We start from the raw sequence: 13199 nt of genomic DNA, 5'->3' as shown, positions 1-13199 counted from the left end.
TTCAAATCAGTTTAGCCCACTCACTGTGAGGGCAATACAGTTATGTGCATTCAACACTCAGTAATACAAGCTCAGACAACAGTGTCACTCTGAGTCAGTACTTTGAATTTATAAAAAATAAATGGGACTAAAGAGATGGAAACACATATAAATAACACAGTACTTGTGTGCTGCTTTTTGGATTTAAACATAACCAAATCTAATTGAGTGAAACATTCATATATACTTTAGTAGAATAAAGTAATATGATTTTATTTATTTGCACTTTTTATTTCCTGCCACAGAGCAAGTAACTGCATAATATATAACATCATACAATATGTTTATTGTGTGAAATACTAGCTGTGTCTCAATTCCATACTGCATACCTAATGTACACGCTGCACAGCATGTACTATATAGTAATTTTAATAAAGTAGTTTGCAGTATTTTCAGTTGGTATAAAAAAAATCAAACTGTGCAATGCATTATGGGACAATAGTGCCTTCAAAAAAGTGTTTTATTGTATGCATACTGACTTTTTGAGTCTGCTACCCTTTTGTATAACACACTGCGCTTAAATGAAAGGAAATAGTGTTTCAGATGTATTTTGCTACAATATTAAATGATACATAACAGCACGTAGCAGCGTGAAGCATGAAATAATGAGTTTAATAAGCACACTGTAGTGGTAACATTCAGCCAAGAATTTCTGGGTTTTAGCTTTTAGCTTCCAAGATACCACATCATAATAAAATAACTAGCTGGTATACTTAGTATGGTGAAGCACATTATCAAGATTTTGTTTTCTGTTGGATTCTTATGAAATATAGTACTGTATAGCTGCAATGATTAGCTGATTGATTGATCTGCAGAAAATGAATCAGCATCTATTTTGATAATCAATAGAGTGCTTTAGGGATGACGTATTTTTTTAGACCAAACAGGAAGTTAGTATCATTATTGCAGAAAATAAACTCTGCGGCAAACAAACGTTTATGATACTTACACATTTTGTTCAGCAAGATAATCTTCACAAACCAACACCACTTTTATGTTTTGTGAAGCGTAAATGTAATCGCTAGAAGTAAAAAGTTAACGTTAGGCTACAAACAGTCGCATGACTTCACGTCACCACCACTCAGCTAAAGGCGGACTAGTGATGGGCGTGACGACGTTTAGTAGTCTCATTTAGCCATTTTATTTTATATCGTAGAACAAAATGTTAAAATCTCCTAAGCTTGTGTTAACCACAGACCGTATTTCAGGGATCAAACTAAAAACTCATTGACATTGACTTCCAGACGAGGGAACCAGAAGTCCTAAAATGCTAACTCATCATTTTAGGACTCCTACAGCACTCTGTTAATTGTTTCGGTCACTCATTTTCTGAGCAAAAATGACAAACCATCTCTGGTTTCAGCTATTCCAATGTGAGGATTTGCTGCTTTTGTCTGATTTTTAATATCCTTGTAAACTGATTATATTTAGGTTTTGGACTATTGCTTGATAATGTCTACAATGTTCTTCATCAGTGTTCACATTTTGCAATATTTTCTTACATTTTACAGACAAAACTATAATAAATGAATGGAACAAAAATAATTGGCAGATTAATCAATTAATGATTAATAACCAAATCACAGTGAGGTGCTCATAAGCGATGTTCTTTGACACAGCAAAGCAATGCCATTGGAATTGGTTGCAGTTGATCTGCTATCACTACGTAAAGAGACAGCACTACTAGTTGAAGAGACACAAAGACAAAATGCCTTCATTTAATCAACAAAGTGAATATATTACAGTGTCTTATATGTGGTCTGGTAGAGTCAAAGTAGTCAGTATCTGTATTTGTGATGAATATGTAGCACAACCAGAAAGTGGACTGAAACATTTTGACAGCAGATTCTGCTCAGGGCGTGTTAAGTGACCTCCTCCATAAGAGAGTATGGTTCATCCATGTTTCTCAGCTGAAGCCCACTTCTACAGATGCACCGGACAACTTGTCCGTCTCTCCCTCCCTCTCTCTCTCTGTCTGTCTCCTTTTCTCTCGCTGGCTCACAGCTCACACAGCTTGCTGGGGATAACGCCTCAGCCACAACGCTGTGACGGCAGATGGCAACTGGCTCAAAAAGGTTGGCACGTCATCGGGAAATGTGCTGCACCAAAGATGTCCTTTTTAATTAAAAGATTTTGATCTGTGGTGAACTGTAGAATGTTGGAAAAAAAATGAGAGACAGCATGTGGTCTGAAATACAAGGGCATGATATGAAAGGATAATAAAGAAATATACTGTATAAATCTCTCTATGCTCTTCAATCTCACACTGGAAACTAAAAAAAGATACAGACTCAGTCAGCCTGATAGTGATTCAGTGTGAGGACATTTAGAGAATAATACAAAAGAATGGAAAATGGTCAAATATTTAGGAAAATATCCATCGAATTCTAACATGTTCAAGCAAATATCCAACAACCAGTGAAAATATGTCGCATCAGTTGACTGTTTAAACCCAGATCTCGTCTTATGACTACTTTTTTGCACCTTGACTTAAAGTGTATGGCACCACATCTTTATTTAAAAAGCACTTAGAGAAGGTTGTCAGCACTGATGTTGTGACATTTGTTCGGAGGTTTCCTGGCAGCCACGTGAGACCTGTTTGCCCCTGACATTCAGGCTGGGCTGCAGACCTTCAGAGTCAGATGGACACGGGGTGAGTGCTGTGCTTTAATCCAGGAGGCGCCATGGCAGATGGATAAAAATATAGTGTATGCCGGTCTTGTACCCACCAGAGATTCCGAATGGCTCGCGGTACGCTGTGTCTAGTCATCGAGCAGTGTGGGCTTGGCTTTTAACATGTTTGCACTTGTCTTGGTAAATTAAAGAAACAGTCCTAACTGCTGCTCCAGACATGCCACATAACATGGTAGATGTCAGGGTAGATCATCGGTCACCGGGCCTGCCAAGTACCACTGCGTTGTTTCGTGGAGCCACAGCTGCTCACATGTGGATTATTCTGTCAGTCCCAGACATTCATTGATTTGACAGCAAGTGATTTTAGTGCAGCCTCTCTGGAATTGTCTTTGGCTCCGTCTTACATTTAACATGGTGAGTGGAGGGAGACTAAAGTTCACAGAGACGTGATTAGTGAAAGTACAAAGTGCTATAGACCGTGTTTCATTAGCAATGACAACTTTAGTGCATACACTGTCATATTGTGCATCTCTAGAGCTGCAATGATTAGTCGACGAATAACCACCAACTATGTTGATAAGCGATTAATCGTTAGTCTTTTTTCATATAAAAATGGCAGAACATGCAGTTTTCAGCTCTCAAATATGGAGATTTACTGCTTTTCTCTGTTTTATATCATATTAAACTGAGTATCCTTGGGTTTTAGACTGACAAAATAATACATTTAAAGACATCACCTTGGACTTTGAGAAACTGGGATGGCCATTTTTCACTATTTTCTAACATTTTATGGACCAAACGATTCATCAATAATAAAAATTGTCGCTAGTTGCAGCCCTATTCATCTCATGTTTACCCATGTGCTTATCTTAAATACCCTCTCAGTCTCTAAATATATTTGTGAATTGGCATGTTTATGGTTTACAACAGCAAATATATTTTTGTGAGTCTCCATCTATTTTTGACGCTGTGCTGTGTGTCGCCAAGAAACACACAGACGCAGTTCAGCTGGACTGAAACAAAGTGCTGGTTTCCAAATATCTGAAGAACCTTATATTGTATTAATTTTTCATTTTTAAATATAACTTGGTATACAGCACTGCTCAATGAACAATTCACAATTTAACTGCAAACCAGAGCATACTGTAGCAGTAGAGGTATGGATGACTGTCTCCAGGTCAGAGGTACAGAGAGTTGATCAGAGTTTGGAGATGATGCAGAGCTGCATGAGGCTTAATTATTATTAATACCTGATTGATTTATTTGTCAAACTTCAATTCTAAATCGAATACGACTCCCAAGATTTTTTGCATGTGGTTTAACAATGGAGCCCAATGGACTAAAATGAGGGGGAATAATGTTGGTCAAATACTGTGGTCCAAATAGAATAACTTCATTTTTATTCCCATTGAGCTGAAGAAAGATTGCAGCCATCATACAGTATCACAAAGCATAATATGGCGATATTCAAGTGTTTTGATATTTTCTTACACACCAGATAAAGCAAATGCAGACATATCATGATGCATATTTTACTGCTTTACAGATGTACAGTATGTGATGAAAGTAGATCTTTAAAGTTATGCATTGGCATTATTTCTATCTCGTCATAATTCCTGTTTGCTCTTCTTTTTTTCATCCGATGTTAGGATTAAAACAACATTAGGTCATGTCAGTGCAGCAGAAGGCTAGTATATTGCCTGTGTATTTTATGTTGCCTTCTGTGAGCATATTCCAGATTATGTTATGAATTTTTCTCTAACCTAAGGAATTACAGATTTTTATTGCAACAACCTTTACTGTAATCCTTTGGTTAGGAAGAAATACGTGAAGTTTCTACACAGACGTTTGGTGCGACCCGGCACATGTTTCTGTTGGTAGCAGATGGTGGTCTGATTTGCACAGTGACAAATCACTCATATTGCCATTGACACTAATGGCTGTGGAATTGAGTGGGGACGCTGGGGCACCAATGCAGTCTTACATCCATGTCCAATCAGCGCGAAGCAACGCAGCCTGTCACAATAATTATGACAGAACTATTGAGACAATTTTTTGGCGACAGACTCCGTGTCCCACCAGTGTTCCCCTTGATTGGCCTTGGTAGCTTGCAAAGTCATTGTCATTTCTCACAACTTCATTACTTTGTGGCACAAAGCAATTTCCATCTCCTGTGCTCTTCCCACTCTGTTACTCCTAAAGGGAGTTCACGCCATATGTGCATGACAACACCCTGTCGGATAGACAAGGTGGTGCCTTCCAAGAGTGTCTTTTAGAGTTATCTCTCATTATGACAGTGAGCCTTGTCCTTTATTATAATGATTTAGTTATCTCGGATATGTCTCACTGCTGATAGTGAATTCAGGTGAGTGTAATGGCTCCCGACTGTGGCCTTTTATGGGATGAAATGAAAAGCGGTTTGCTTTATTATTGCTCAGTCTCATTGCATTTATAATCTCACATTTCCAATCCTCAATAAAGTTAACGCTCACATCAGGAGTCTGGCTGAAATACCGACTGCATCTTCAAGCTGCTCTTTTGAAGCAGCCGGCTAATGAGTAGGCCGCTGTTTATGCCTCACCCCACGCTCATTTGTAAGTGGAGCATTTCTCTACAAAACACTAAATATAACTAAGTACAGTCACACGGGTACTGCACTTTAGGGATGTCACAATACCAGAAATTTAGTAGTCGATACCAATGCCAGTGAAACTCCATGATTCTTGTTACCGATTTGATGGCATGTTAAAAAGCAAAAGTAAAACAATAAATCACATGTACTTCAACATACACTCCTTTATTACCATTTGTAGCTGCCTCAAGTTTCAAGATTCCTCAAGATTCCTAACACATCAGGATAATGTTACAATTAACCTTTGCCCAATAGTATGTTTTTTTTACTGAGTAGAGCTTGAACACATCATAATGTAATCAATGCAACCTCCATACATTAGCTGTTTAGCTTCGTTATTTTGCTAAACAGGACTGTGCTGCCCACCGGCTGCTAACAGCTAACGCTAACTTGCTCGCCTCCTGCTGATTTCAACACAGATTTGTTGTTCACAATGTAGCATTATCAGGGAAATTTTCTATCGTCCCTGGGACGAAGGGACGAAAAACGGGAACCGTCACGTTTTCAGAATTTTCAGCATCGACTTGGTTCCGAAGTAACGGTTGTTGTAACATCCCTATCCATCAACAACAATTTTACAACAATGTAAAAATACTCCATTGCAAGTAAAAGTCTGACATTTAAATGTTTACTTAAGAAAAGGTAAAGAAATATTTACAGCAAAATGTACTCAATGTATCAAAAGTGAAAGTACTTGGCCCCTTAGCCACTTTAAAATTGAGGTACTCGTAATTTACTTGGGTGTTTTCATACTTTATATTTCTGCACCACTATGCAGAGGACAGGACTTTCACTTGAAATGGAGTATTTTTCTATTGCAGTATTTCTACTTTTACTTAAGTAGAGGATCTAAATACTTCCTCCACCGCTGCACAAACACATGCTCTCCATGCGGTATTATCGCAGCACTTAAACATCAGATGAGTAGATTAGTGTTTTAATCTCACTCTGGATCTGAGGCATCTCGCGCCCCAGTCCTACACTCAGCCTGCTGTGAAATATTCCATCCACTCAACTGTAAATAAGTGCTAACAAGATTATCAGATTACTCTTCATCCAGGGCATACAGCGACTGCTGGGCACAGTAACTGCACTGATGTAAGAGTATCCCTGTTAGATAATTGCGTTAGGAGGCACCATTTTAATGCAAATTTTCTAAAGGCTCACAAAGCTCAAGGGCAGCTTAAAACACTTTTCCTATTTGCAGTGTGAATTATATTTCTTTGGTTGCCACTAAAACGCCACAGTGAATGTAAAGAGTGCAGTCAGGAACGGGTGTATAGTGAAGAAAACTCTCCCAGTGTTTTCTGCATATCTTTTAACTAGGCTCTCTAGAAACTGGGCCAAGTTTAATTGAATTGACAGAAACAGATTAATCCCAGAACTTTTTTTTTTAATTATTTAATATTCTCATGAATAAATGCTGTACTTTATTGTACAATTTGGAAGAAACATATGATGATATTAAATTGCACAAAATGACATTTGCAATGGTTTGCTGATGATGAGTAGATGATACAGTATACTATATATATTCAGTAGGCTCCTCTGTAAGGCTGCCATCATTTATACCATGCAGCGGTGGAACAGTGAATTTATTAAGGGAATATATTCCAAAGTCATCCTGTCAACTAGTTTTTGTTTTATGATGGTGGTTTAAACTGGATTTAATGTCCTTGCCCAGGTAGAGTGACTGGGTGGGGCTGAGCCAACAGAGGAAACAAAAGCTCTCCCTGTCTCTTTCGTCTGCCACTACAACAAATATATTTATATGCAAATTAGCCTGTGAAATAAAATGATTCAAATAGCTTGATAGGAGAATGTTATATTTAATCTGTGGGGTTTGAGTCATTGACAGAGAGGAGGGAAGGAGATTGCTGGAGATGCATGAGGATGCTGGTGGAGGTGGAAGTGCAATCTAAAAACTGTCTCATCCCCGTCTCAGTTACAATAGACTGGTGAATTGCAGGTAGCAGTCAGATTTGACTTGTGGATTTCTATGTGTGATAAAAAGCAGAAAACTATAGTGCAGGAACAGAATGACCAGACTGAAATCTAAAGGTTAGAGCTGCATGTGGGATTATGTTCAAGCACTGTAAATCAGTGGATTAATGAATGAAAGGGCAAAACTTGATATGGTATTGGCTGCTTTTATAATGTGCTAACAAAATATTTTATATACTAACATCATTATAGAAATCACTAAGTGTGTTTTCGCAAGTGAAAAATTCTTTGGGAGATAAGAGGCAGCTCTCTCCAAAGCAAACACTGTGATTGGCATGAAGTTGGTTCTGTCTCTCAGTCCAAATGGGGTTGTTCCTGCCACCTGCCCGCTCCCTCTGTTTGTCTGCTGGTGTCTTGTCCGGTTTTCTCTCCATCTGTTTCATCTGTATCTGTCTCTCTGTTTTCTTGGTGTTTGTTTCTCTGCGTCTTTGGCAGCGTCTTTGGCTTCATTCACAGCCGGTCCTTTCTCTCTTTGCTGTTCTTTTTGTACTCCCTCCAGCATTGCCTGTGAATTAGAAAATGTAGAGGGCTAGTTAATGAAAATCTAATGACTGTGAAGGGTCCATGCAGGCTGATATCAGACACAAACAGCACTATAATACATTAACATCATTTATTAATATACATTGGCAGTACCACTATGCAGCATTTATAATGATCTGACTTTTTCAGTCCCGATACGATAGCGATACCTGGGCTCTTTGGGTATCGGACGATACAGAGTACCGATCCGATACCAATGTTTAATTAATAAGCTGTATGCCTCACTGTGCGGAAGTGACTGGGATCATTCTTTTAGGAGTAATCAGTCTTGACTTAAACATTGCTTTCCTAATTTTGTAAAACAAAATGTAACAAATAAATTTATAGTTGTATGAATTTGAGTTGTTTTATTATTATTATTACTATGAATAATAATTATTATTTAAAATAATAAATCCTAAACCAGTTACTCGGTAAAAAATCTTCAAAATAAACAGGAATTACAATTCAAGCGTAACTTATTGGTCAAAAACACAGGAATTAAAATGCCAGTCTATAATGTATACTGTATAGTATAGAAACATTGAATTGAATTGAATAGATCGGCTCCATATTCATCCCTATTTATAACACACTATAATGTAATTGTAAACAAATATAAGTGTATCTATTTAGAAGTGGAGGCTGATGTATAAACAGTAAATGAATGACAATATAGTAAATAATATGAGGGGTTATAAAGTTTGATAAATACTGTACATTAATAAACAAATGTCCTTGTGCTTATAAATGCTTAATAGGGGGACCTAAAGTAAAGTGTTACCTATAAATGATTGTAATTTTTCCTACAAGTTGGTTTGAGTTTGGAAACTGACTGAATTAACATTTTGTTCAGCTCTTTAGCATTTCTATCTATTTCCTGGCCGTTTTCCTCAAGGAACAGAAACACTGTAGGTTCACACACACCCACACATGCATTAATAATTAAGTTGGTCTCATTTATTCCTAAAGTGATATCTTAAAACCAGCAAAAAGCCCCATTAGTAACATCTGATTATTTTCCTTACATAATGCCACAGAAGCCTGACACATAAATGGTTTCCAGGCATGTCAGTTGTGAAATGTGTTCAATCAAAGGAACCTTGTTTGTGAAAAATTCCCATATGTTAACCACACTCCCAGAGTGATATAAACAATTTACGCGAACACATACCAGCGGGTGACATGCAGTGGTGAAATTGACAGCCAGCAACCTGGTTTAATGGCCTTCTTACAAGACATCGCGTGATGTCAGTGGCAGATTGCAAATGTCAACGATGGTTCATTTGGTCGTTGTTGCTGGCTGCCAAGCAGCACTGGAAGCAAATACACTAATAACATACATCTCTGTCTTCCCCCACTCTGTCTCTGTCTCTACTCTCCTGTATTTTCTCTCATCTCTCTCCTCTTTTTCTCCCTCACAAGCACATGAACACACAGGTGGTCTGGCCATTGTACCAGTAAAATCAAAGACACACTACAGGGTTTAAACAGACTGGAGACAAGAATGGAGCTGGATCATATGCTCAGCATCAGATGTTGTCATGGAGCTACAAAGGAGCACTGATGTTTTCTTTTTTCAGGGCCATCTCACTTTCATCTTCAGCTGTATTTATATCACCAGGCTTTGTGTTTTCTGTCTGTGCATGTTTCTTTTTTCTTTCTTCCAACAGGATTAATGTAAACAAAAGTCAAACTAACGAATGACAAAGCAAATAGTAAAACACAAAATGAGTAATGGAAAAATCTTTCTCAGAATAAAAACTCACCTTAATTGCATGCCTTTGTTTTAGTCCTTTCTGAGGTTTCTTCTTTTTTCCTGTTAAAGAGTTTCCTCTCAGCTGAATTGAGGGTCTAAAGCAGGGGTCCCCAAACCTTTTACCACGGAGGGCCAAAACTGGAATTTAATGGTGGGCCACTTGCCAAAAGCAAACACCCATTGTATTGTGTTGAAAAGATGCATAATGATACTAAGATCGCAAGTCCCCCTAATTGATTATTTTTTTTCGCTTTTACATAGTTAACCCCTTAAAACTCACCTGCTGAATACAATTGGGCTAATTTCCAGTCATACCCAATTGATGCTATTCAAAGACTGTTTAGGGACTCCAGTATGCAGAAATATTAAAATACACCATTTTTAGAATAGGCCAAAATAACACATTCATACTGCATTCAAAAAACTGCATGTTTTTGCCCAAAACTGAATGGGATTATCATAAAGTTTAAAGTGTATCTGTAAAGGAGAGACTCGTGGATACCCATAGAACCCATTTTCATTCACAAATCTTGAGGTTAGAGGTCAAGGGACCCCTTTTGAAAATCGCCATGCCAGTTTTCCTTTGCCAAAATTTTGCCTATTTAGCCTCCTTCCCGACAAACTAGCATGGTTGGTACCAATGGATTCAGCCAACTTTGCCCCATTTGGGCAGCCCCGGTGTAAGGGCTGGTTTATCATAGTTGCACAGAGGCTCTATGCAGAGCCTGCACGTAGCTTACGCAAGTGACCTGCGCTGTTGTGAGCATTTGTGCTTGTGCACTGGTGTGTCTGCGTCGGTTTGCTATTACGCCTCCATAACGCTAGATGGCGTTGGGGTTTTCACTGTGCCACTGTGTTGAGTTTCTTTGTGTACTTTAAACAATGGCAACTGAAACCACAGACGGTTCTTTGCTGAATCTGAGTGTATCATGTTTAATAAATGTTGAGCAACAGTTACTTTTACTGAAATTCCTGCAACACAAACAAGAGAGAGAAGGAGCAGCTGGAAATGCGTAGGAGGAAATATGATGCTAGCAAGTGACCAATCACAGTTGCTGCGGTCTTCATCACCGCAACGTGTAGTTATTGTGGAGATACACTACGTATGTAGTCGACAGAGGGCAGGAGATCCGGCAGCACATTGCGTGATGGATACAGCTCAGCAATTTGACTGACCATTCGCCATATCTGAATTTGCATAATCACGACTCAACATCAACTTTAAACAAATTATATTCCTCTATCCCAACGTACCAGGCTCGCGAAACTTGATCAAACTATCAAACTAGGTTGTGCTGATCAAATATGAATCAAGATTCTGTTACTGTAATGTCTATTTCTCGCCTCAAATGTTTTCAGAGACATATTTTAGTGTACTGTTTATCTGTGACCCGCGGCAAACATGTTGAAAACAGTTGAGCCAAAACCAAGCACCGCCCACCGGCCAGGGCAGTGTGGGCCGTTTTGGGTTCCATCGTGTCTTTCCGTTTGTTTGCAATTAGGTCAGGGTACGGCGTAGGGTACGGCGTAGGGTACGGCGTAGGGTACGGCGTAGGGTACGGCGTAGGGTACGGCGTAGGGTACGGCGTAGGGTACGGCGTAGGGTACGGCGTAGGGTACGGCGTAGGGTACGGCGTAGGGTACCCCTCATTTGCATAATGAGGCAAACTGTGTAAAGAATTGTATAAAGAAAAGAATACAAAAATGAATAAGTGTGTGGAGTAATTAAGGGGTGAAATGCAATGGGAAAATTGTGTATAAATACATAAATAAATGCTTTCATTTAAAAATGAATATAAAATAAATTTTAAAAAAAATAAGTAAATAAATAAAAAATAAATAAGTAAATAAAAGATAAATGCAAAAATAAATAAATACATTAAAAACTAATAAAAATAGATATATAGATATATATAATGGAAAATTAAACAGAATAGTAAATAAATAAGGGAATCAATACAAAGATAGATAGCTAAATAAATAAAGAAGCAAATTATAACAGAAATATCAATTTATATCACATTTTATCACTTAATTAATGGCTTCATTTATTTTTAATATAATTTTTGCTACATTTAATGACATATTTATTTATTGAGTCATTTATTTATTCATTTATTTATTTATTAATTTATTTATTTATTTTTGACAGGTTCCGTCCTCCATACTCTGCTACAGCTAAACCCTTTAAGTATAGAGGATGGTGTCCGTTTGTCTGGTCCTTCTTATGACAACCACTGACCGATATGTCAACCTTCCCTGCGAACACACACACACACACACACACACACACACACACACACACCAGTAGTCTCCAGTGTGTGTGCTGGACAAAATCTAAAGTCAAGCATGAATACGGAGGCTGACAGGCCAATTATCAGATGTACTCTCCGTTCTGCATCCCCACCTCTGAAGGGAAGCAGATGTGAGAAGCCTGTCGCTTTCACTCAAGCCTGTACAATGACATGGCCCAACAACAAAAGGCGCAGCCTTCACAAGGAATCGAGATGGACAGAGTTGTAAACATCGTCTTGTCATACAGTTTTATCTGGTGGGTTTTCACATTTCAAGCTTCAGAAGATGTGATGTAGTGTGGGGGATATTTGTCAAAAGTTGAAATGCGTCTGACTTTCCCAGCCCCTGAACTTTCGATTGGGAATTAAATTCCTTACCATTGATGCTTAGTTTCTGTGGAAACCTCATGATGTTTTGTAGAAATATAGAAAGATGTGGTGTGCAATATTCCTGTTTTATCACAACTTCTCTCTCTAATTTTAGGAATCATGCAGCATGTCTTGAAACAATTACTGAGGTTTAATGAAAAGACTTGACATAACTGAAGAACGTCTCTTTGCTTTATAGGTGAATGTAGTTCCAGCATGTGTCAAAGCCTTGACCAAGATGCTGTACTGTCCATACTGTCGCGGCATGCCTGGGCTGAAACCCTGTCACAACTACTGTCACAACGTCATGAGGGGCTGTTTAGCGAACCAGGCCGACCTAGACGCTGAATGGAACCTCTTCATCGGTAAGAAATAAAAGATTCTGATTCAAATCGAGTGCCCTTGCACCTGTTTCTCATATTCTCTTTGTTATTCTTGTTAAGGATTGCGTATCTGTCTGTCTGCATGCACACTTGTACTTCTAAGTCTGCATGTTATTTTTCCAAGGCAGTGTCTTTGAATAGTCTCTGTGGGAATTCAGTAGGATGTGCTCTGTTAGATTCAGCTTTAAAGGATTTACAGAGACAAAACTGAAATCTTATTTGTGCAACCATTCTTTCTTTTTTCTGTCTGAAATGTTGTTTGCTGTTGCTGGAACCCTGGCAGAGTGCTTAAAGCTCTGGTCCCTGCTGTTTGGGATTGATAAAGGACAGCAGATCCTAGGCAAACACATTTTCTATAGTGTTTCCAGCTGAGCTTGGTGAGTAATATAGCACTTCGGTAAGGCTGTAAGTAGCTGGATGCTGTAAGCCCTCCTGTTAAATGGATACCAAGGAGGCACATAGAGTGTTCCCTCTGGATCTTTTGTAGGCCAATGCTTTATTTGTTATGTACCCCAATCCCATCCTCCCACCCACACTAACAGGTTTTGGTTTTTTTAAATGGG

The 13199-nt window shown here is 38.5% G+C and overlaps 1 protein-coding gene across 2 annotated transcripts in view; it reads left to right on the top strand.

The window, feature by feature from the left end:
• gpc6a (glypican 6a) overlaps positions 1-13199 on the top strand; it is a 176242-nt gene that overhangs the window by 94275 nt on the left and 68768 nt on the right. For both annotated transcript variants that reach the window (XM_074615065.1, XM_074615057.1), the window contains exon 4: positions 12453-12618. In XM_074615065.1, coding sequence (XP_074471166.1) covers positions 12453-12618 — 166 coding nt within the window. The remainder of the gene's footprint in view (positions 1-12452; positions 12619-13199) is intronic.

Source organism: Sebastes fasciatus, chromosome 2 (genome assembly GCF_043250625.1).
Source record: "Sebastes fasciatus isolate fSebFas1 chromosome 2, fSebFas1.pri, whole genome shotgun sequence".
NCBI lineage: Eukaryota > Metazoa > Chordata > Actinopteri > Perciformes > Sebastidae > Sebastes > Sebastes fasciatus.
The sequence above is the reverse complement of the archived record's forward strand: the minus strand, read 5'-3'. Positions and strand labels throughout refer to the sequence as shown.